The following is a 24,692-nucleotide window of genomic DNA, read 5'->3' on the forward strand; positions in this document are numbered from 1 at the left end:
ATATAAAAATATTTTATTGTAATAAAAAAATTAAATATGATTATTTTTAAAAAAAAAATTATTATAATAAAATTTAAATTTTAAATTTAAATAAGTGAAATAAATAGGATATTAATAAAACTAGCTTATGAGATAAACTCCCGATAAAAATACTCATTAGTAATGGACAAAAGTTGTGACGTCTCAGGTTTGGATTCTCTTGCTGCAAAATAAAAAGCCAAAACTGCCACTCGAGTCAGGTGAGTTTCAACATTGAAAGAGATGAGAACCGTTCACTTTTTTATAAAAGTCTTTCGGTTTCTGCACTCCCTCACTGACAAACCTTCCATTCCATTTATGTCCTCTCTCTGCGCCCTGCCCATGGTTTTTCTTATGCTTTTTTATCACCCGCTGGGTTCCACTTACTTACAACTTACAACTTCTCTCATGATCGCATCAGATTCGTCTCGACTCTCTCACATCGCTCTCTCTCTCTCTCATCTTCTTCTTAATAATTATTAATTATCAATTATTGCTAACCAAAACTTGCTAATCCTCACTATTACGCAGTCATCATCAGCATCACAAGCAAATCCACAAGCAGCCCGATTCCTTCCTTCTGCCACGTGGAATCCGTTGCTGACGTCAGCGCTCGCAAAAACCAAGAAACGCCCTTGCTTTAAATTTTTCTCAAATTCCCGCTCCTAACAAATCCGCGACATTTCTTTTTTTTTTTTAATTTTTTGCTGCTAATCATCCGTCGACATTTCTTGCTCTCTCTCTCTCTCGCGATGAAAAAGAAGAGGGGCGATCCAGACCGTTCAATCCATTGCGACAACATTAGGTGGCGAGGTATGATGTCGCCACGTGGCATGATCATCCTCCTCTCGGCGGTGCAACACCGTGGCGTTGGTGCGCAGCCAAGCACCGAATTGCAGAACAGCTCGTACGGCTACCTCGCGAACTTCAACTCATCAATGGCGATCGTCATCGTCTTCCTCGTCTGCGCCTTCTTTCTCTTGGGATTCTTCTCCGTCTACCTCCGCCGCTGCGCCGAAACGCGCGTCGCCACCTCCACTGGAGCTCCGACAACAGCGAGAGCTAGTCGTCGCCGGCGGGGCCTTGATCCGGCGCTGATCGAGACTTTCCCGATCCTGGTATACTCCGCAATAAAGAGCCTCAAAGGCTCTCTAGAGTGCGCAGTTTGCCTGAGCGAGTTCGAGGATGGCGACACGCTGCGTTTGCTGCCGAAATGTGGCCACGTTTTCCATCCCGACTGCATCGAAGCCTGGCTTGCTTCTCACGTCACGTGTCCGGTTTGCCGATCGAAGCTTTCGGCTGAATCGACCGAAACTGCGACGTGTCGGCAACTAAACGACGAGGAATCGAATGTTCGAGAAGGTTCTTCTGAATCTGTGACGGATGGCGATCGCGCGGTTGTTATCAGCGTCGATGAAATTCAGGTAAATCGTCCGCCGAGGAGGTTGCCGAGGTCGCACTCGACGGGTCACTCGGTGAGTCGACTCGGACAGTGTACGGAGAGGTATACACTAAGGGAGCTGGCGATGAAGCGGTGCTCCAGCTACGACGTCGTTTTGCCGTGGGTCGGGACGGGTTCGGACCGGCAAACCGGGCGGTTCTTCTCCAGGGGTAACCGTTCCGTTAAGTCACCGAAGGGTGGTGGTGACGGAAGTGAAACGGAAGGGGAGTTTGTTGGAACGCCGCTGAGGTCTGTTAGCTTGCCGTTTGATTGTCGAGACGTGAAGGGTGAAAATAAAGCTGCTGAGGGATCGCCATCCCCAATACTTCTTGTTTGAGTTTTTCGCTTTCTTGTCTTTTCTGTTTTTCGTGGCTGCTATTTCGGATATTGATTCTACCAGTTTTGTAATTACTGTAAATAATAAGAAATTTTTTCTAATTTTACTAGAAGTTTAGAGTTTGCCCCAAATTTTATAAGATAATTAAAAAACAATTTTAAAAATACGATATTTGTCCGGCCCTAAAGGAATAAGGTCTGTATAGCTCTGTCTTAAGCCTTAAAAAATTTAAAATCGGGTCAGGTCAATAGTAACGGGTCTTGAACAGATTTATTTAACCCGGTCTAAATTTACAATTCTAGTGCGGAGTTTTGAGTAGTTTCGAGGTTATAACTTGTCATTCAGCATTCAACTACGTGTTAATTTTTTTCAAGAAAAAAAATGGAAAGCTTTGAGTGCGTTTAGAATTCGTTTTAAAATAATTTTATTTTTTGTATAAAAATAGAAATGAAAACGTTTTCAATTTCAGACAGAAATCATTTTTAAAAATGTCTTTAGTAATTTTATTAAGAGATTGTTTTCAATATAAAAAACTCATTAATGTATCTCTCTTTGCTCGAGATAGGAGAAAACGAAAATAAAAAAATGAAAAACAATTAAAAGTCGTTTTTTATTTCTTTCTCATTTTACACTAAATTAAAAAATTATTTTCATTTATGTTTTTTAGTTTTAATTATGTCAAACGTCATTTTAAAATCGTTTTCATTTTTTCTTATTCAAAAAACGTAAAAAATAAAAACAATAATAATTCCAAACACAACATAGTGTTTTTTTTTTAATGGTTTCCACCTGCAATACCTTTTTAGGATTTATCACCCTCCGTTTTTAACATTTTGAACCCATTTTATACAGTGTTTTGCTAAAAAAATTCGGACCCATGTCGATTTTTTATATATTTTTTCAGTAGTAATTTTAGGTACTATGGCATGTAATTACGTATGCTTAGCAGTTCTAGCTAATGTCTTTTCAATACATAACCAAAACCCAATTATAGATTATATCTCCTTTTAAATCTATGATCAACTGCCTATCTAAACACCATTTTAAACTTAAGTTCAAATCAGATTTTTAAAAAGTTTAAATCCCTATGTTTCGAACCAATCCAGATCAATTTTCTTTTAATCCAGATCAACAGCCTCTCTTTTCTCTTTTTTTATGATGAATTCGGGATGTTTCATTCTTGTAGATAAAATAACTGGATGCAAATTTTCTTATTTGACACATTCCCTAGAAAAAGAAAGAATTAATCGAAATAAAAACTAGTAATATAATGAACATCTTCAGATATAATCAATGACGGAGCTGGGGGCATAGCCCCTCCTAGTTTTTTTTTTTTTTTTTTTTTTTTTTTTTTTTTAGTTTTATTTTAATATAATAGTTATGTGTATAAATTAGATTTGACCCCTTCATAAGTTAATAGTTTTATGAAATTGTCACATTAAAGAAAGTCATTCCATCAAGAATCTTTTTAGAACTGGATGGAAACTACTATTTGACAGTCATATGATACCATGTACAAATGTCCATATTAAAGTGTCGCATAACTGCCACATAATATTTTACATCTTAAAATTTAAGGGGTAATTTCATAAAGGTATACCAAAACCTTATAGAACTTGGTGATATCAACGACATTACACCAATATATATGAATGACATTTCGTTTTCAAGGTAAACAACAGAATTTAAGATTGGATAGTCTACGAATGTTATGTCATGTACAAAAGGTTAGTGATGCAAATGGTTTTCATAAATATATTAATATTGCTTATAAAATGAAGATGGGCAATTGGACAAGAAAAGAGTATGTGTGTTGTCTCACATGGAAATTAGGTAGAGATATGAAATAGTTTATATACATGGAATGACTCAAGATCCAATAGATTAACTTTTTAAGTTAGGCTCATGAAGTGGGTTGGGCTAGTTTCACATGTGGTGTCTCCTCAACAAGTGGTATCAGAGTCGATGATTCGTTCGGGTCAAGCGATCACACTCGGTTGCAGTTACAGGTGTGGATAGTGGAGCATTTGGACTCGCATGGTTTCGGCTCTCTTTTCCATGCTCGAGTTGGCTCCCGTTTAGAGTGTGATGCTTGGATGTACCGGCTACTTGAAATTTTGGTTCAGAAGGAGCTCGGTGAACACACACATAAGGGGAGAATTGTTGAGAAAAGTGCATGTGTGTGTTGTCCCACATAGAAAGTGAGTGGAGATGTGAAATGATTTATGTACATTGAAGGACTTAAAAACCCCATAGGTTAATTTTTTGAGTCAAATTGAACTCGTAAAGTGTGTTAAATCAATTTCGTATGCAGTGTCTTCCTAATAAACAAAATATCTACTAAACTAGTTAGTATATAGGGCTCATTAGATTACATATTACATTCTGTAGCAGCATAAGAGATGATATTCAAATATAATTTCAAAAGAGTAATTAAAAGTATTGCTCATTAACTATATTTTACAACCTCAAGGCTCAAAGACTGATTTAATAGCATACTGTCATGAAGTATAAGCGTGCCCATTCGCTGCTGGTACTTATATTGTCGCACAAGTTTTTTTTTTTTTTTTTTTTTTTTTTTTTTCTTTTTCCCTGTACGTTGTCTATTTGGCGCTGCTGTTGATAAGCTCTTCTTACAATGAGTGATAAAATTATCATGTGTCACTTATTTAGTGAGAATTAAAAACGTAATTACGTTTGTACTCTCATAATCAGATAATTCTCCATTTTAATTAAAAAAATTCACCATCTTCATTCATATTTTGTTTCTTTTTTTTTATTACCTCGTTCATCCATGATAAATTTTTACAGTACAAACAGTGGTGGCAGCGGCTGGGTAAACGAAGAAATTCGTTTAATAATAGTTCAACAGAGCAGATTTAAAACCATATAAACTTTTAGGGGAAGAAGCAAACAAAAAGAAAGGTAAAAACGTCATAAGAATTAAAAAGGTAGGACTAAAAAGAGAAGTTTTTCTTTTAGAAGGACTAAAAAGAAAGAGATGGAGATTTTAACCATAACGAATCGTTTTAGTTGAAAAATGGGTGTACAGTACCAGTACCACTAACTGTAACAGCTATTCAGGTTTTAGATTCCAGTTTGAATTATTAATGCTTGAGCAAGAAAAAAATTATAATAGACCACACTTTTTCGTTTTCTCTCTCTCTCTCTCTCCTTTTTTTTTTTTGGCGACAAGAAAGCCTCACCTATTGGACTAACCTTCAAGTGGATGTGTTACCAACGGACAGATGTACAAGATATTTTTTAAGATAAAGCGACCTCATTATCATATAATATATGCCATATGAATAGATATATATCTCTCCTAATGTGACCTTAAATAATTAGAAATGGATGCTTGGCGGACACTTCTGGATATGTACTAAATTTGCGCGTGTGAGATTATTTTTCTCATAGTCAAATTTCAGATTCTTGTTGAACCCTATTTGCAGGAAAAGTTTGGTAACTGTTAGCCAGTGTCCATTTTGGATGCTTGGATAATTTAATGTATTAGCTGAAACATGCTACATTACCACTTACTTTAATAAAATGGAATTGTTCTTATTTTTCTTTTTCACGTTTTTTGAGAAAAAATAAAAATGATTTTAAAACAGCGTTTGATACAATTAAAGACAAAAAATGAAAATAAAAATAATTTTTTGGTTTATTATAAAATATGAGAGAAATGAAAAATAACTTTTAGTCGTTTTTCATTTTCTCCTCTCTCGAGCAGAGGAAGAGAGACATTAATGGAGTTTTTTATACTGAACATAATTTCTTGATAAAACTAACAAACGCATTTTTAAAAATGATTTCTGTCTGAGATTGAAAACGTTTTCATTTCTATTTTCATAAAAAAATAAAATTATTTTAGAACGAGTTTCAAACAATTTTAGTTTCCTTTGACATGCGTACAAAAAAAAAATGAATTTCTCACGGAAAAAAAAGGGCCAAAGTGAATCTGTAGGATCAGTAGTTCAAAAGGTAACATATATGATGTAATTATCTATTATAAGAAAAAGTTAAACAAAAACCAATCCTATTTAAGGCAAATTTTACGGTGAGACTAAAAATACTTCAACCGGTAGATCTTTATTTTTTAATTATTAGATTAATTTTTAACGATTAGATATGTATAAATTCGTATAAAAAATTTATAATTTACCACATAAAACTGTTCATACTGTAAATTTATTATTAAAAAATTAATCTAACGATAAAAAATAAGACTCCACCTATAGAAGTTTTTCTAAGGTTCCACTATAAAAGTTACCCCATATAAAACTTTAGAGGATTAAAAAGGTTTTTATTTTTCAACAGAAGAAATAAAAAAAAAGAAACAAAAAAAAAAAAAAAAAGAAAAAAAAAAAAAAAAAAAACAAAAAAAAAAAAAAAAACAGTTGAAACCAGCTCAATTGGTGTTTAATAAGTGCGTATATTCTTTTCAATGTATTGAGTCATGCGTTTAAGTAAATATTCTATTCGGATCATACATCTTACATTACATAACCATTTTATCTTTCAGATCGGTTTCTCGTAAGGCGGCCTTGACAAAAATTTATCTCGCAACGCGCAGTTGGACTGTAATTTCATGAATGGGGTAAAATTCCAAGCTTGATTCGGACGAAGACAAAATAATGCCTCAACGCATATCCATGATGTTGCGTAAAGATCTTGGATTTATTCAAGTTATTCTTGTACGACCACTAATAGGTTGTTGAAAGAGTCGAGGTGTGAAATGTTTAATTTGTTGGATAAAAAAGGGAGAAATAAACTTATCTAATCTTAAATAATGAAAACCCTTTGACAATCTAGAAAAAGAAAACCCTTTGACAATATTAAATGATTATTAGTTACACCCATCAATTCGTCAAAATCTTAAGTATTATTTCTTCCGGATTTCGTAAGATAGATATATACATACAAGACAAGTTCACAAAAAAAAAAAAAAAAAATCAATTTCACTTCTATCCGATTATCCCTAAACTTTATAATTGTTTTCATTTTACCCCATGGCCTTCAAAACTCCAACTTTACTTATTGAATTATTAGAATTTTTGTTAAAAATTTTAATGAAAAAAAAAAGAGAATGAGTCGAAAAAGAAGACCATATGACCATACTTAAATCTCTTCATTTTCGGTATGTTATTTTAAGAAAATCTTTAACAAGGATTAAACGGGAACTATCATGAAATTCATGGACAAAATAAAAAAAAACACTAAAGCTGAGGGGTCAGAATAATTCAAAAAATAATAAAAAAATAGAAGTGCCTAGACATTGACCATAATAGAGAGATAATATACCCTTGAGCAGAACCATTTCCATTATCATCTAGTCCGGAGGAAAGTCACCAAAACATTATTCATTTTCAGGCCACGTAAAAAACAGAGAGCTCACAAGAAATAAAATCATGGGTCGTCGAAAGACAATAAAACTGAGATACCTTGTCGGCGCAATCAAGGACAAGGCCTCCCAAGGCAAAGCCGCCATCCTCTCCAGACAGAACACGCTCTCCCTCCTACGCGCCACCACGCACGACCCCCACGCGCCACCGAACCCCAAGCACCTGGCTGCCGTTCTCTCCCTCGGTCGCTCCTCACGCGTCGCTGCCTCCGCCGCCGTGGAGGCCCTCATGGACCGTCTCCAGTCCACCGGCGACGCTTACGTGGCACTCAAATGCCTCGTCGCCGCCCACCACATGGCAAACCGCGGTGGCTTCATCCTCCAAGACCAGCTCTCCGTCTTCCCCACGTACGGCGGTCGGAACTACCTTAACCTCTCCAAATTCCGCGACTCCTCGTCTCACGTGACCTGGCAACTCTCCACGTGGGTCCGGTGGTACGGCGAGTACGTCGAGAATCTCCTCGTCGCCTCCCGAGTTCTCGGCTTCTTTCTTGGGGCCGAGAAATTGGGCGGAGATTTTGGGGAGGAGCGAGTCTCGGCCATCTTGAACGCCGAGTTGATTCGCGAGACGGAGTCGCTGGTGGGTTTGCTCGAGCAGATTTGCAAACAGCCCGAGATTTTGGTCGCGAGTGCTAATAAGCTAGTTGACGAGATCGTCCGCTTGGTCGGAGACGACTGTTTATCGGCGATAAATGAGATTTCGGCCCGAGTCACTGAGTTTGGGGAGCGGCTGAGTTGTCTGAGTTTCGTTGACTCAGTTGAGTTGGCTTGCGCGTTGAAGAGGCTTGAGGATTGCAAAGAGAGGCTTCAGTTATTGTATTTTGCAAAGAAGGACATGAATGATGGCTTTTGGAGTGTGGTTGGTGAGATTAAGGAGAGAGTTTGGATGGAGACAGAGGCGAAAGAAGGGAAGTTGGTCGTGAATATTAGGAAGGACAAAGGGACTGAGTCAGCTCGGTTTGGGGAGCGAGTTGTGAGGCCTGATGACTCGGTCCGATTTGGATCGGGAAGATTGGCGGTGAGTTATTGCAGATTCTCTAATGAGCCCATGGAATCGTGTGCTTGATAGATAAGTTTAAGGAAATTATGTTGTAAAAAAATATACATGTATACAGAATTCAGTTTTTTCCTGGGGAATTATTATCTGTTTTAATTTTTCTCCATAATTGATTGCGAATTGCGATTAACTTGAACTCTCTATTTTTTTTTTTTTTTTTTTTTTTTCAGAGAAATAACTTGGACTCTTAATTCTTTCGATCTGTTATTTGGTTTTTTCATTTATTTTTTGTTATTGTGGGGACCGTTTATCAATTATAGCAAAGTTTCTGTGCTCCAACTTCTCAGCAAAACGCCCCATCTTGTAACGAGTAAAAGTTCTTTTCTGGATAGAAAACTAGTTTCTTGCGAGTGCGAGAGTAGATGAACAAAAGTAGGATTCAGTAGTCTTCTCTAACGCAGAAAATTCCAAAAGGAGAAAAAAAAGGAAGGGATTTTAGTCTGGTAGGGCATTATGATATTTTAGGTTCTAATTTCTTTTTAGATTAATTCTTTTTCTGTTTGCAATTTTGGCACATTATTTTAAAAATTGTTAAGGGAATTATATAATTTAATGAAAATAATTATGTGTCCATTGTAAAAAGTTGAAATTTACCCCAAAAAATGGCATATTATTATTACAGTTTTCACCTTGTATTTTATTTTAACTATGATTTATGTTATAGATTTTAGAGATTATCAGATTACGAAATACCATGTCAAGGAAACGTTTGGCCGTCAATTCCCCCCAATTGTACAAACTCCACGCTAGAAGAAAAGGTAGTAGATACAATGGATTTTGAAAAATCATCAAATTAAACATTTACGGCGTTTTAAGAACGCATCATAAAACTGAGAGATTTTATGTGACTTTATGTGAGAATTTTTTATTGTAATAAAAAAGTTAGATGTGACCGTTTCTGAGAGTTTTTTATTGTAATAAAATTTGAATTCTAAACTCAAATCGTTGAAATGAACAAGATGATTGTACGTCAACTCTCATATTTGACTATGGTTTTTAACTGTCGTTTTAGGTGTTGATGGAATACCACGTAGCTTCTAGTTGCAATACTCTTGGTGACAGTTTTCTTTCCTTTTCTTTTCTTTCTTTTGTCAAGAAACTTGTTGGTACTAGGGGCGAATCTATACATTGAGCCCCAATTTAGCGCACTACAGGAGAAAGCCCTTTTACCAACGACAAGTCATGCTTTTTAGCGATGACTTTGTCATGACTAAAGTCTTAATCTTTAAAAGATATTGTTTAAAAATATTGTTTAAATTGTTTTTTTTATATAAATAGCCTAAAAAACTACAATGTTCAGCCAAACAAATATTTATCCATCATTTTGGATATTTTTATACAGATAAAAAAAGTAAGAATATCAACACATCACATATTCATAAATTGTGACATAATATAAAAATCCTAAACCAAAAAACCTAAATCAAGCTTTATCATATTCATTATAATCACCATAATCATACAACAAAATTCGTACATTAAATTAAAATAATATTTGACAAAAGCTAAATAACAATAAAAACAAAATCAAAACACCTTCTAATAAATAAACTAAATCTTAAACATTTTCACCTAATATAAAAATAGTTTGCATGCAGGAAAAAATATAATTTCCTCACAAGAAACTACATAGGTATTTTTCTTTAATCTTGGAAGCGTATAATAAATTAATTAACACCCAAGATAATGAACCATAATTGATAGCTGGGAGAACAGGCTGACACTATAATATATATATATATATATATATATATAAAACTAGGACAATTGTAGCAGGAGAGGCATTCTCATTGCTAAGAACATCAGTGAATGTGAATGTAAAAGAGTTAGTTTGAAGACCTGAATTTAATAAGTAGTATGCTCCATTAATAATGGTCCTCGGACGATCATTTATGGACCAAGAATTTGAAATATTTGTCTTCAAAGTGAAAAGTACTTTGTGTTCTGCTGCATTTTTATGACTTGACTAAATTGAGAATGAGTTAATTCCGCGAGCATCTCAGATATCAGGTGTACAAAACCTTTTGGATTGTTATTAGCCCCCTGAACCTTAATGTTATTCAAAGTTTGTCCTCAGAACCTTTTAAAACTCTCATTTTATCCCTTTAAATTTTGAATTGTTATCACTTAATCCATTCTATTGTATTATCTGTTAAAAATATATAAAAAAAGAATAGTGTAGTCACGTGATTTTTTTTGTTTGAATTTCTCTTAAAAACAAATAAATAAAAATTACATGCCCACACTTAGCCGTCTATTTTTTTGTCTGATTTTAACAGAAATTCTTATAAAATGATTTAAATGAGATAAATTTAAAATTTAAAAAATAAAGTGAAAACTTTTAAAATTTAAAAGATAAAATGAGAATGACTTTAAAAAATTTGATGGACCAGTTAGATTAATCTTAATTTTTACTTTTGGCCCCCTTTTCACAACGGGTAATTAGTCGCTACAAAGAGCGCAAGAAATAAATGTTAAGAGTCCGTTTGGTTGGAGGATTCGTTATCTGATTCGAATCATAGTTCATGATTCGTTACAGTATTTTCTCTCATAAAAAATACACGTAAATTAAAAATAATTTTAATCTCATGATTCTAATCTATAAACCAAACGGGCTTTTTGATAGATTCATCATCTGATGGCAATTGGCAATTGATAGAAGCGCAGCCAAACAAGAAAAACCCCACTTTATTGCGCAAGAATTCGACAACGTACGGAAGTTAATTCGTTCCAGCCGAGGTCAACGTATAATACAAGCATGTACGAGGATAACTAGTTAAATGCATGCCACACCATGTGACGTCCTACATGTCCACCATATTCAACTTCAAGATTAAAATATCAGACGACACAAAAAAAAAAAAAAAAAAAAAAAATCTTACACAGTTTTGACAATTGCGAAATCTTCTTCCAGGGTTTGCATCCTTCCATGCCGTCAATAAAGGAGTTGGCTTCCTACAATCGCACAAGACCTCTTGATTTCGCTTGAGTTGCTGCTCGTGTTGCTACTTATCTCTCCCAAATCCCTAGTTCTTTTCCCCCAAAAATGTTCCCAATTTCAAATGTATTTTGGTTCATCATCTGTATATGGGACTTATTCTATGGAAAAGACTAACCATGCCCTCAATAAAACCTCACGTGCGTATCATGTGGGAAATTCCCTCTATTATTTGAACTCCGTTTTCAATTAGACCGTAATTATAAGAAATTTTAAAGTTTAATGGGTAAATTATTAAGATTAAAAGTTAATGGATTAAATTGTCAAAATCGCAAATTTAAGAGTCTCCGTGTAAAATAGTCAAATTTTTACTAGTGATGATGCACGTCTTTTGGATATGCACGCGGTAAACAAATCTTATATATATTTTTTATTTGAATTCAAATATTCTTATGTTTTGTATACTGTTAGTTTATTTTTATTTTTAAGAATATTTGAAATATCTTTTAGCCATTTATAATTAAAAATGACTGCCCACATAAAATATGAATCTGTTTTTTTTTTCTTTTTTGAGATAAAGACCTATCGTATGAATTTTAGTAAAAAGAAAATTGATAAAAAAAAAAAAGACAATAAAACTAAGATGAATAAATTTTGGCTTTGAAAAGAGGGAGAGAAAAAAAAAAAAGTCATTCCTTATCAATTTGGATATGAAAATTTTGGTTGATTTGAAATTAAAACTTAAATTTTATAAAATTAGTTGTATTTCATATTTATATTGATGAATCTGAAAAAATAGTTGGGATAAAATTAAATGGACCACCTTGGGCCAATGGGGGCACAGCACCCAACTAGGCCAACTTCACTGTTCACAACTTGGCATTATGGCCGAGGACCACCTTGACATGCGGCGTCATCGACTGCAAACTGGTCCCTGCTGGTGTCCTCTCGGATGCGATTGTTTGACTTCTTCCTGACGGCCTTTTCTTCTTCAGTTGTTAGTTTTCCTTTTTGTAGTCTGTGTCATAGTCTGTTTTCAGTTGTATTTCGTCTTCCAAGAGCTCTAGTCTCTTATTATATTAGGTTTTTTCTCTCACCGTAAGCGTTGTTTTAAATCTTGTTTATTTTAGAGATTTAAGTTTATAATTTAAATTTTATTATAATAATTAAAAAATGATCATATTTAATTTTTTTATTATAATAAAATTTTTTTATATAAAATCACATCTAAATTTAAATTAAAAACTCAAATCAACAAACTAAACGGGTTAAGCTTAATTCGGCTAGTTTGGTTTCTTTCTTTTATTGTAGGCGCCGGGCCTTTATACTGACTCTTTATTGTTGAATTAATCTAAAAAAATACAAAAAACTAATAAAAATAATAAAAATAAAAGAAGCTACTTATCAGCTCAAAAATTGAGATTAGGATTTTCTCTAATTTATACATTTAGTCTCACAAAGCAGAGTTCAATGATATTGCAAAGCTATCCAAATAGAGGAAGAAACATCATTGAAAGGTGTTATGTTCAGAAAATGTAAGTAACAATTTTCACGTTAATTTTCACGTTAATTCTCAATATTTTATATGGGCCACATATTTAAATAACAATTATATTACGCTATTTAATAAATGAGTTAATTAAGTTGTCTAATTAGGAGATCCTGAAAAAACTTTTAATAGGATATGGAATAAATGAGTGGATACCTAATATTTATCTAATAAGATTTAATGGGAGTCTAATGAGATAAGTATATAAGGATTTATAAGTTATGATCTTTAATATGTTAAATCACTCGGTCACTTTCTCTTATATTCTATCTAAAGAGAAACACTCTATTGAGGAATTCAGGTGATTTGATTGAGGAAGACAATAACTGATTCATCAATCGTCGTAGATTTTCCATAAAAGGTGTTGATTGTCAGTACTATAGATTCATGTACGCTTTCTCAATTTTTCTTGGTAATTTGGCATGATAGTTCTTGAGATTTATGAATATGATGATTAAAATTATATTTATAATTAAAGTCTAACAAGTGGTATGAGAGTGATCATCATGCTAAATTATTGAGATAAATTTCTTTCTCCAATTTTTTTACAAAAGTTGATGTTGTTTTCGGCCATAAGGAATGTCGGCCATAAAGATTTCTTTATTGATATATATTAATCTCGGTCATGCATCAATTTTGCTCTTTTTTTTAAGAGAGAGAGATATATATATATATATATATATATATATATATATGTAATTAAGAATTTTGGATTCAGTTTCGATATATCTATAAATACATATTGTTTTGTTGAATATTGCTTGAAGTCCGGTTCAATATATATGTTAATGAACGAATTCACAGTTTATATATAGTTTTGTTGTTTTGGCCATACAGCACTGATTTCGTTCAATATCGTTGATATATTTATGGATTCAGAGGAATATATGTACATATATGCTTCGGATTAATATAGACTTAAGGTATTCATCTCGTTATGGGTTTTTTTTATCAAAATATATTGAAATAAAATAATTTTGGATTTATTATTATTTTTTTTTCAAAACTAAAGAATCATCCTTGTTGACTTGAGGAACTAAAGTTTGTGGCCGGCAGCATAAGGCATCCAACGTCGGCATCAAGAATTTCCAGTCGCGGCATCTGGTTGCGCCGGAGAAGGAGAGTCGCGGCTTTCAGGCCGCGGCAGCAGGACATCCGGCGGCCGGCCGGTTTGCCGCCTAAGGAAATATTAAAAAAAAAAGGTTAGAGATTTGGTTGGCGGCAGCCCCAGCTGCCGTCAGCATCGGAATATCCCGGTTTGGGCCGTCTGACCGTGCCGGTGTCGGATTTCCGCTGCTGAACGCTACAGCGGTATGAAATCGGTGGCCGCCAGGCCGCCAAGGAAAGTTTGGGTCGCGACCCTTAGGGTTTGGAGCAGCTCTGTGCTTCAGCCTAGAGCTGCCAATCAGCAACACGAGCCCAATTGGTCCCGTGACTTGAGAAGCAATCTGCGGGCTTGACCCGCAACTGATGGGGTTGAGTGAGCCACTTTTGTGGCTGAATAAGAAAAAAATTGCCATTTTTTTTTGGCAATTTTGGGAATTCAAAACCCAATTCTGGTAATTTTGGGCATTTTAGGTATTTTTATCTCATTAAGGAATTAAAGTTCAATTTAATTAAAGAAATTAAATATTTGATTAAATAAAATAAAATTTTGGTTTTTTATTTTTATTTTATTTATTATTTTACTCCAATTTTTGCACTAATTAGTCTTATATTTTCAAATAAATTAATTGAAATAATATGTTGTCAAAATAACCTCATCCATATTCAATCTATATCATTATAAATAGGCATGTTTGAGATCACATTACATGTAATTTTCATGCTACTCATTTATATTTGATCTATGTCATTGAATATGTTGATATGATGACCATAGAAGGTTTAGTTACGTTTGTGTGTGATGAAAGCCGCCATGATTTCATATTGATGTAGGAGAGAGACCAAATTGTACTTAAAGTGGAGTCTAAGGATAAATAACATACAAAATGTGCACTTAAGGAACATATGATATAATTATTTCATGAATCATGTGTAGCCAAAGTGAGAGATTGTTAGGATTTTTAAGTTAATTCTCAATATTTTATGTGGGCCACATATTTATATAACAATTATATTATGCTATTTAATAAATGGGATAAAACAGTGATTTAATTAGGAGAGCCCAATAAAACTTGTAATATGATATGAGATAAATGAGTGAATACTCAATATTTATCCGATAAAGTTGAATGATAACCTAATAGGATAAGTACATAAGGACTTATAGGTTATAGTCTTTAATATGTCAAATCATTTGGCCGCTTTTTCTTCTATCACATCTAGAGAGAAACACCCGATTAAGGAACTCGTGATTTAACTGAGAAAGACAATAACCGGTTCGTCAATCGTCGTAGATCTTCCGTAAAAAGGTGTTAATTATCGCTACCATAGATTCATGTACGCTTTCTCAATTTTTTTTAGTAATTTAGCATGATGGTTCTTGGGATTTATAAACATGATGATTAAAATTATATTTATAATTAAAGTCTAACAAAACCATGGAATTAGGATATATTACCGTCTAGTTAAATCTTTTTGGAGACAAATTCATAGCTGTCAAATTCCAATGCCGAGATCTCCATCGTTTAAAGCAGCACAACATTTAGGTGACGCTAGTTATTGCTTTTCTTTGATATGCAGAAAATTATACATTCCAACTGCTTAATAAGACTAGCTGTCCACTTATAAATCTGAAAAATGTGTTAAATCATGGAGAAGTTTGTAGTTCGGAAGAAGATTGCAGGACCAACGTCTATACGCCTATCGAAATTATTAGATATTCAAATCTAATCTTATTATTGTCCCGTATAATCACATTATATAAAGTACCTTCATTTTATTGACTCTTTCTCAACAGTCTAGATTAAGACCATCCTTTAATGATGGAAGCAAATCATATTAGTAGTAGTTAATTAAAGATCGCAATTTTAATTATAAATTAGGATAATTTAAATGATCATCCTTTAATATTGTTATCTCATATATAACACTAATATATAATATATAATTTATTTATTTTGGCTAAAAATACAATATATGAATTTACTTAAATAATTAAGAAATTTTATGATATTTATAAAGCATCAAATATGGATATAAATATATATATATATATATATCTATTAATAAAAAACCTTTATATTTATTTAAATAGTAATAAAGTCTCTAGCTTATAGGGCATCAACACCAACAATAAGTGCCTCTTTTGGTTAGGGACGTCCCATGTCTAGCTAATTTGTTTGCTATCTCTCTCTCTTCCCCCTTTAATCACACACTACTTGCAGCCATATCATAAAGAATCTTGGTAGGTGATATCAGAGAGCAAAAAGACTTGATCACAAATTGGAATTTGTAAATTATTTCAAATTCGATTGGCATAGAGAAAATTGAATAATACAAATATATGGCACATTACCAATCAAATTACACATAAATTTTCATGTCAGGTCATTAAGGTTATATGTTACGCTTCTTGTTTTATTTCTGCCCACTTCTCTGCATTCCTGGTTGCTTTCTCTGCCTGTAAATTTATCCAAAATTAACAGAAAAATGTTAATCATTTGAGTTTATCATGAAGAAGAAGAATTAAGAACAATAAATGACGTCTAGAGGAATATGTACCTCCTTTTCCCAATCACATCGAGCGGTGATGATAATCAAGATCAAGGTCTGAACTGCTGTCCCACCAAAGATCATGCCAGCCCAAATTCCCTAATTGTGTGAATTTTCATAAGACCTTTAATTTACTAAAAATATTTGAACAGTTCAAGCAAGAAAAAAAAAAAAAAAAAAGAAGAAAAAAGATTCAAACACGACTACGAAGAGACTATGTTTTAGATTTTGTGTCCCGATTTAACCGAGGTCTTTCATTTTATTTTTTCCTTATTGTCAAGGGATTTTCTTCGATAATAACTATTTTTTCACTATCAATATTTAGTCAATAGATTAATATTTTAATGGTTTGATTTGTGATTGAGAGAAGTTCTATGTTGCATGCTATAAATTTTTATTGTGAGCACTCACTCTCATTCATTTCGTTAATTTGAGTTTTTAAATTGAGTAAAAAAGTAAATTTATGTGAGAGAAAATACTATAACACAAAAAATTATATTTAAATTTGTATGAGAGAAAATATTTTAATAAAAACTTCAATTGTGATATGAACTAATATAACGAATGAGACCAATTGTTACCAATAGTAAAAAATTTTCTATTGCCAATTATAATCCTCCTTTAACAAGACAATACTACTTACCATAACTCCTTGGTGGAATCCCCATCCCATCAAAAACCCAAGAGGCACACCAATGAGATAATAGCAACCCAAGTTTATGTATGCAACATAGGATTGCCACCCAGATCCCACAGCAACTCCTGTTAGCCAAAGTTTTTGTTGCAAATTAATAAATATTTGGAGGATATAAAACTAATTATAGGGTTATTTCCAAACAATTAAGAAAATGTGTAAAAATAATATGCTCAGAAGGAAAGTGTTACCAGAGAGTACAGGCTGAACACTGTTGAGCAGAATAGTGAAGGCTAATAGAAGAGAGAGTTTGTTTACTGCTTCAAGGACGGCTTTACTTGAGGTGAATATCAAGGCCATCTCATTGTGGAATGTCATGATCAAACACCAGAAGAAGAGTCCAATTACAATTGATGTCATTACTGACACTTTAGTGGCAAACTTGGCCCCTTTGCCATTACCTGCTCCGAGCTCATTTGCAACCCTTACTCTGCATATATGTCACCATCACAAGCGTTAGAAAACTATAATAGCAACTTATAAAACAAATGTGCGGTTTATACGAAAATGAAAACGTTTTTAATCTCAAACAAAAATTATTTTTAAAAATGAGTTTAGTGATTTTATCAAAAAATTATTTTAAGTATAAAAAAATCATTAATGTTTTTTTTTTTTTTTTGCTCGAGAGAGGAGAAACAAAAATAAAAAATGAAAAACGATTAAAAGTCATTTTTTATTTTTCCCATATTTTACACTAAACTAAAAAATTATTTTCATTTTCATTTTTTATTTTTATTGCTTTAAACGCCGTTTTAAACATATTTTCATTTTTTTCTCAAAAAACGTGAAAAATAAAAATGAGATCAATTCTAAACACGGCCTACATGTTTCTGACCGGTTAAAATCACACCAAAATATGCATGCAGAATAAAGTAGATGTGTGGTTTATGGATTCAGAATCATAATTCAAAATTATTCTCAATTTACGTGTATTTTTTATAAAAAAAAATATTATAACGAATTACAAATCATAATTTAGAATCATGATACGAATCCATCAACTAAATGCATAAAAAATAATTCTGATATAAATTTAACTGTTGCAAAACAAAAACTTATTGATAGCTCTTTTTTTAAAACCGTACTATAAAAATCTTCTATGGGCCCGTTCATTTCACTGATTCGAGTTTAGAATTTGAGTTTTATTACAGTAAAAAAACTCTCAGAAACAGTTACATTTGATAACTCTTTTTTTAAAACCGTACTATAAAAATCTTCTTGGGCCTGTTCATTTCACTTATTCGAGTTTAAAATTTGAGTTTCATTACAGTAAAAAAACTCTCAGAAATAGTTACATTTAATTTTTTTATTACAGTAAAAATTTTTTATATAAAATCACATCTCAATTTAAATTAAAAACTTAAATCAGCGAACTAACGGACCCTATCTTTACACGAGGCTAGAGCTTTATTCAGGTTGCCCAGCATTAGCAGTTCGAATAATGACAGATCGGGGCGAAGCTGGATTGACAGCCTTATATACCTCCAAATATTTTCTTTTCATTTTTGGAGGAGCCATAAAAGTAAAAATAGTACACAATTATTTATTTCAAGTGTCAAAAGACCATCATGCAATTTCCAGAAATGTCACTACCAAAAATTGAATGAGTCCTACAATTAGTTGGAAGAAATTATTGTCATTGTATAAAAGTATGGTTACGTTTCTGAATTTGTCACCTTGCCAAAAAATAATAGTAAAAATAAAATAAAATAAACAACAGTTCCAAGTTACCAACCCAACAAGAAGATTAGGAGTCGTTTTTATGTTCCCACATTATTCAATGTGACAAGAAATAAACAATGAGAAGACCACTAATGGCAATATGGCTTGGACAAATTTAAATGGGAAATTTTCTTTCATTTGACAAAGCCCTCACCAATAGTGGTCTGGAACAAAAAGACAAACAGATGATCACGTTCTTGGGTTACTGTTTAGACTTTTCATTGTTGTGGATATTAATTATTGGAAGCGTACAGAAAGTCTTAATATAAGTACTAGTTCATCTTCAGCCAAATATTTGACACTAACCTGAAACGACCCCATAATATAGTGTCCATTTAATTTGTTAATTTAAAATTTTAATTTAAATTAAGATGTGATTTTATATGAAAATTTTTTATTGTAGTAAAAAATTAAATGTGATTATTTTTAAGAATTTTTTAAATTTTAAATTTAAATCGGTGAAATGAACAAAATTTAAATTAATTAAACGACTTGAGTTTGGTGCAACCTCCGTTTTTATGTGCTAGCTTCAGCTCTAAGATTTGACTACCTATGAAAATAAATATTTTGACTTCATCTATATATATATATAGATATATATATATATATATATATTCGACAAGCATAAAACAAATTGACGAATCGTTCAACAGGTGTCTGTTTTGAGAAGAAACTTAGGAGACGTTTGGTTCATGGATTAGAATTATGAGATTAGAACCATTTTCGATTTACGTGTATTTTTTGTGAGAGAAAACACTGTAGTGAACTATGAACCATAATTCGAATCAGGATACGAATCCTCCAACCAAACAACCCCTTAAAAGACCAAGTGGACAAGCATATTAATTATTGAAGATATGTGGATGTATTAATTTCTCAATAAAGAGAAAAACTCATAATATTAAAGCCACATGATACATTCCACAGTTTAAGGATGTGCAGTCTTTTTTATGTGTATGTATATTTATAATGTACGTACACAAATTTCTATTAACATATCACAACTAAATTAGCATCATTAACAAGCTCATTCTCGGGGAAAAAAACGAAAATTTGATCTCCCTGACTCAAATTATTTCTTTTCATCAAGTGTCAGGTGATAAAAAGAAATTATTTGAGCTTCTTTTTTTTTTAGAAAATTTTTTTGGTGTTCCTTCATTTTTTGGAACATTGGTGTTTCTTATTTATTAACCGTTAGATTTGTATTACATTTTTAATCTAATTTGATTTTTGACCAGATTTAATACACATCTGACAGCTGATAAATAAAAAACACTAGAGAAAGTCTCTTTTTTTAAAAAGACTAAGGTCTTTTTTTCCTTAACGATTGATAATAACGACATTCTCCGGTGTTCTCTCATTTTTGAAAACACATGTGTTTAATGCTTTTTAGCTGTCAGATTTGTATTAACATATGTCTGTTTTGTATACTTTTTTAATTTAGTATGATTTTGACTAGATCTAACGGTTAAAAAAACAGAAAACGCTAGAAAAACTCCCTTAATAATAATCTCTTTTATCCGTTAGTGGATATTTGTTTTTTTTTTTTGTTGATAGAAATCTTAGTAGATTTTTGTTGCGTGATATTGAATCTTATATTTTTAGAATGTACATCATTTTCACGTAATATTTTCACAATTGACGTATGAATTGACTTTTTTTCATGACACATGAATGACATATGAATGACTAGCACGAGGCCTATCACATATATATGTCGGACTTGTGACATACGGCTGTGCTCAACATCACTTGTGAGTTGTGAGTAATACTATTTTGAAAAGAATATACTATTGACACAAAAGCTTATAGCATATCTATCTAGATCCTGCGGTGCCAGTCGCTTTCCCACCACAAGCTGGGCTTCTTGAAAAATGAAAGTGAACCTTAGTTTTTGAAATAATGCAAAATTGATTATGTATGCCATGACGACTGTGTGAATTAACTTGAGGCTAGGGCAAGATTCCAAACGGGCTGATTATGTTTGGACATCGATCTTTTTGGTTCTGATTCTCCTTCCTATCACTCGCTAGATTTTCAAATTTAAAAATGGGAAAAAAAAAAACACAAAGAAAGTGACGCGCCGTGAAAAAAAATGAAAATGAAAATAAAATAATGTTTATGTTTTTAAGTACAATCACGGAACATCCATTCAAACGAAACAATTGTTTTCCCGATAGCAGAAGAGAAACAATTTTAGTAGCTAGTTTAGCTATTTGTTCTTAAGTAAGGCACAAGACATGTAACTTAAAATATGTTTATGAATTTCAGCAAAAGATTAATTAATAAAGAAAAATTCTTAAGAGGCAAAAGTGATGCTAAGCACAACAACTAATAGAATATGAGTTTAATCGAAGGATCCCATGAAATAGGGCAGACATTCTATTATTATTTGGTGCTCAATTACGGGTGTAATTTCCTATGATTGTTCAGTAGTAAATTCAGCTTCTAGAGCTTCTTTGGTTGGAAAGAAAACTGAAAAAAGGAGAAGGACTAGAGGACTATGGTTATTGACAAGAAAAAGGAAAAGTGCTCCTCATCCTTGCTATTTGCCTCACCTAGGTCCCTCTACCTAAATAGAACCTTAGATCCTGTTTATTTCACTAATTTAAGTTTAAAATGTGCGTTTTGTTATAGTAAAAACTCTCAGAAACAGTCACGTCTAACCTTTTTGTTATAGTAAAAAGTTCTCACATAAAGTCATATCTCAACTCAAATTAAAAAATTAAATTAGTGAACTAAACGAGCTTTTAATATAACTGGACTCTTTGTAATTTAATTAACCTAACATGCTAACTAGTACTAGTCATGATCTCAAGCTTAAATTATAAGGTTAAGAAAATGTTAATAGATAGTTGTAACAGTCAAGGATCATGCAATTCAGCATGGTTCCCACCTTGGAAATTAATGGTGAAATGACAAACATAAAGGCCAAAATTAAATTTCCAAAAAAAAAGAGAGAAAAAACAAAAATAAACACGGCAAGAGGAATTTACCCGGTTCCAGCAAAGAATGCAAGAGGAATCATCATCTCCCACCCGTTAATCGTCATGCTACATGACAAAGAAGGCATAGTCCACGCCCAATAAAAATTAATATTTATTGAAAAATACAATATGGAGAAGTGTACAAGTAGAAAACGGAACCTCAAGAAAAAAAAAAAAAAAAAAAAAAAAAAAAATTTTTAGGGAAAAAAAAGGGGCAAAAAAAAAAAAAAAAAAAGCAAGATTTTTAGTGAAATGAATCGGGACATACCATATAGATAAAGCGTCCAAAGCAATCTCTGCGTTCTTCAGATTTCCAGTCATCAAAATGAGTATTCTATAGTACCAATTTTCCAGGCTGCGTCGTCGTTGAAAATGAGTACATTAGAACAGAAAAAAAAAAAAAAGCAAATCAAAAGTAGTTAAGCCTTACTATTCCTATTAGTGGTATGTGTCTTAACTTTAGCATTAACTTTTTGTTTCTGAATTTAGGTGGAAGAAATAGAATTTATAGGTTTTCAATTAGTAATGGAAATTATATTTTAAATAATTAGCATGACAAAATAATATTTGAACTTTTTTGATGAGCAATAAAATGGTAAAAAGTTATTTATCTTATCGGAATTTTGCTTTAATTTTTTCTGGCTGAGCTCTAAACCAAGCACTTCAAAAAGTTATTCAAACACTTCAAAAGAAAAAAAAAAAAAAAAAAGAAAGGACCCATAAAAGCTAAAACCAACTTTTATTGATCAATGAAAATTGCCTATGTGTGTGTTTGTGCGTATTTTAGATGGCAGATTACATAATTATTAATTATTTACTATTCATAGATATTCACAAAAGATAACTTTTTAATTCAAATAATTTTCTAGAAAAAGAATATAAGAGAAATTTATGGCAAAATAAGAAAATGTCCCATTTTTAAAGTACAAAATGTTTGGTATCCGCATATTGTTTGGTGAATCACGTTTACAATAACATTAGGCAAACAAAAAAAATCACTTTTAGAAAGTACTATGTTTTCTTATCTACATACCTAAATTATTTTCAGCTAAGAAAAAAGGAGGAAAAAAAGTTGCCGAAATAATTTTGATTTAAGTTAGAGACGTACCATAGCATTACCCCAGAAGAAGCGGATAGCTTAGTAAACTCCCAGAGGCCAGAAAAGGCCTCATGAGAGAAACCAGCCCAAGTCAAAGGACACCCACCACAAACAGTGTACCCATAAAGACCAAACACCAAAACCCACCACGAGAAGTTCAAGGTAATTGCGGTGCCAACGACGCCAAGCTTGAACTGGGACACAAACAGCCAGCTGACGAGCATGTGCACGGCCAAGGCCGCCAGCGAGACCCAGGCGATGACGCCTGTCTTGAGCTGGCTCTGCAGGAACCGCTGAAGGGGGAACTGGAAGGCGAAGCTGAAGTGTAAGGGGATCATGCAGACCGCCACCACGCCCGACAGCTCCGCCACGTCGGTCGGCTGCCCGAGCAGCTTCAGCATCGGCGACGCGAAGAGATAAAGAGGCAACAGAAAGATGCAGCAGATGAAGAGTACTATCCATGAACGCTGCATATACACTCCCAACATGTAGTACTTCTTCGCCCCGAATGCTTGCCCACATAGGGTTTCCAGCGCGCTTGCCATTCCGAGCTGGTCCCTCGAAAAAGAACATACTTTAAAAAATATTTTAATTAACGTGATATTAATTATTTACACATGTGTGTCGAATCTTGCTTAGTTAATAACGTTTATGCAAAAAAAAAAAAAAAAGATTTTGACATAAGAGTAGAAAGAAATGTTATCAACAAAAGAAAAACATGTGCTAAAAAATGGTAAATATAGAACATTTGTGTTTTCTCTCTTTTGACCGGAAGAAAAGTGTGCATTTATTTGTGACAAAACGTGGTACTATTTTCTCGGCAATAAATGCTTGACAAATTATTTCAATAATTTTCCACTTTTCAGGAACGGAACAGAAAAGGTAAAAAGGATTATTTACCAAAAGACCGAAGTCGAAGCCGACGATGACGTTATTGGAGATGGAGATGGCGGCTAGTTCGAGGTCTCCTAGGTGGCCGGCGAAGGCTTGGGTGATGACGAGCATGGAGTATGAGGCGATTCGGCTGAAGATGGCTGGGCCCACTATGTGCCATAGCTTCTTTGATTCAATCCAGACCCTCCGTGTAAGACCTAGTTCTTGATCATCATCACGACCACTTAGTTGTACTATTCCATCTTCTTTTGATGAATATTGGTCTTCCAACAGTGGGACCTTTGCTTCATTTACTACGCCGTTGCTGCTGGGCATTTCTTTCTGGTTTCCCGTTTACACCTTTCAAGTTTTGTCTGGATATTCAAGACTCTACAAGAGAGAGAGAGAGAGAGAGAGATTGTTGTGAAGAGATTGCCTTCTAATTTATAATTTATAAAGGGTGTGAGGACGTAGCGTTGTTAAGGCCCCACCTCAAGAAATGGCCCCTATTAAATTTTAATTTATTTATTTTTATTTTCAGTGTTATTTGGAAGTGCAACTCGGTTAAATTTTCACTATTCACATATTAAGACTCGTTTATTTCGTCGATTTGAGTTTATAATTTAAATTTTGTTACAGTAAAAAGCTCTCAGAAACAATCACATTTAACTTTTTTGCTATAATAAAAAGCTCTCACATAAAGTCACATCTTAACTCGAATTAAAAACTCGAATAAATGAACTAAACGGGCCCTAATGGGTAGATAAAACTCAACTTAGAGACTCATTATTTTATGAGTGATCAGGTTTTATCTCGATAAAGATAAATATTATACTTTTAAGCGGTGCACAATATTAAGCAAAAACGATTTAGATGATCCGTTTAGCTTGATGTTATAAATGATGTGTCTAACTAA

The 24,692-nt window shown here is 33.0% G+C and overlaps 3 protein-coding genes across 3 annotated transcripts; 2 read left to right on the top strand and 1 right to left on the bottom strand.

Annotated features, from left to right (window-relative positions):
- The first annotated feature begins 484 nt into the window (after positions 1-484).
- Positions 485-1,890, top strand: LOC21402736 (E3 ubiquitin-protein ligase ATL6). The gene has a single exon (XM_010108001.2). The coding sequence runs from the start codon at positions 771-773 to the stop codon at positions 1,794-1,796; it is 1,026 nt and encodes a 341-aa protein (XP_010106303.1). The 5' UTR covers positions 485-770; the 3' UTR covers positions 1,797-1,890.
- A 5,218-nt stretch (positions 1,891-7,108) lies between these two features.
- LOC21402737 (putative clathrin assembly protein At4g40080) lies at positions 7,109-8,389 on the top strand. Its single transcript, XM_010108002.2, has one exon. The coding sequence runs from the start codon at positions 7,208-7,210 to the stop codon at positions 8,264-8,266; it is 1,059 nt and encodes a 352-aa protein (XP_010106304.1). The 5' UTR covers positions 7,109-7,207; the 3' UTR covers positions 8,267-8,389.
- Positions 8,390-16,120: 7,731 nt separating this feature from the next.
- On the bottom strand, positions 16,121-24,276 carry LOC21402739 (protein DETOXIFICATION 27). The gene is made up of 8 exons (XM_010108004.2): positions 23,804-24,276; positions 22,913-23,454; positions 22,073-22,159; positions 21,814-21,870; positions 17,287-17,525; positions 17,045-17,163; positions 16,411-16,500; positions 16,121-16,309 (listed from the first exon to the last, which is right to left on the bottom strand). Exons 1-8 carry the CDS (start codon positions 24,110-24,112, stop codon positions 16,253-16,255), a joined length of 1,500 nt encoding a protein of 499 aa, XP_010106306.1. The 5' UTR covers positions 24,113-24,276; the 3' UTR covers positions 16,121-16,252.
- Positions 24,277-24,692: the final 416 nt, after the last annotated feature.

Source organism: Morus notabilis, unplaced genomic scaffold (genome assembly GCF_000414095.1).
Source record: "Morus notabilis unplaced genomic scaffold, ASM41409v2 Scaffold62, whole genome shotgun sequence".
In the NCBI taxonomy this organism is placed as follows: domain Eukaryota; kingdom Viridiplantae; phylum Streptophyta; class Magnoliopsida; order Rosales; family Moraceae; genus Morus; species Morus notabilis.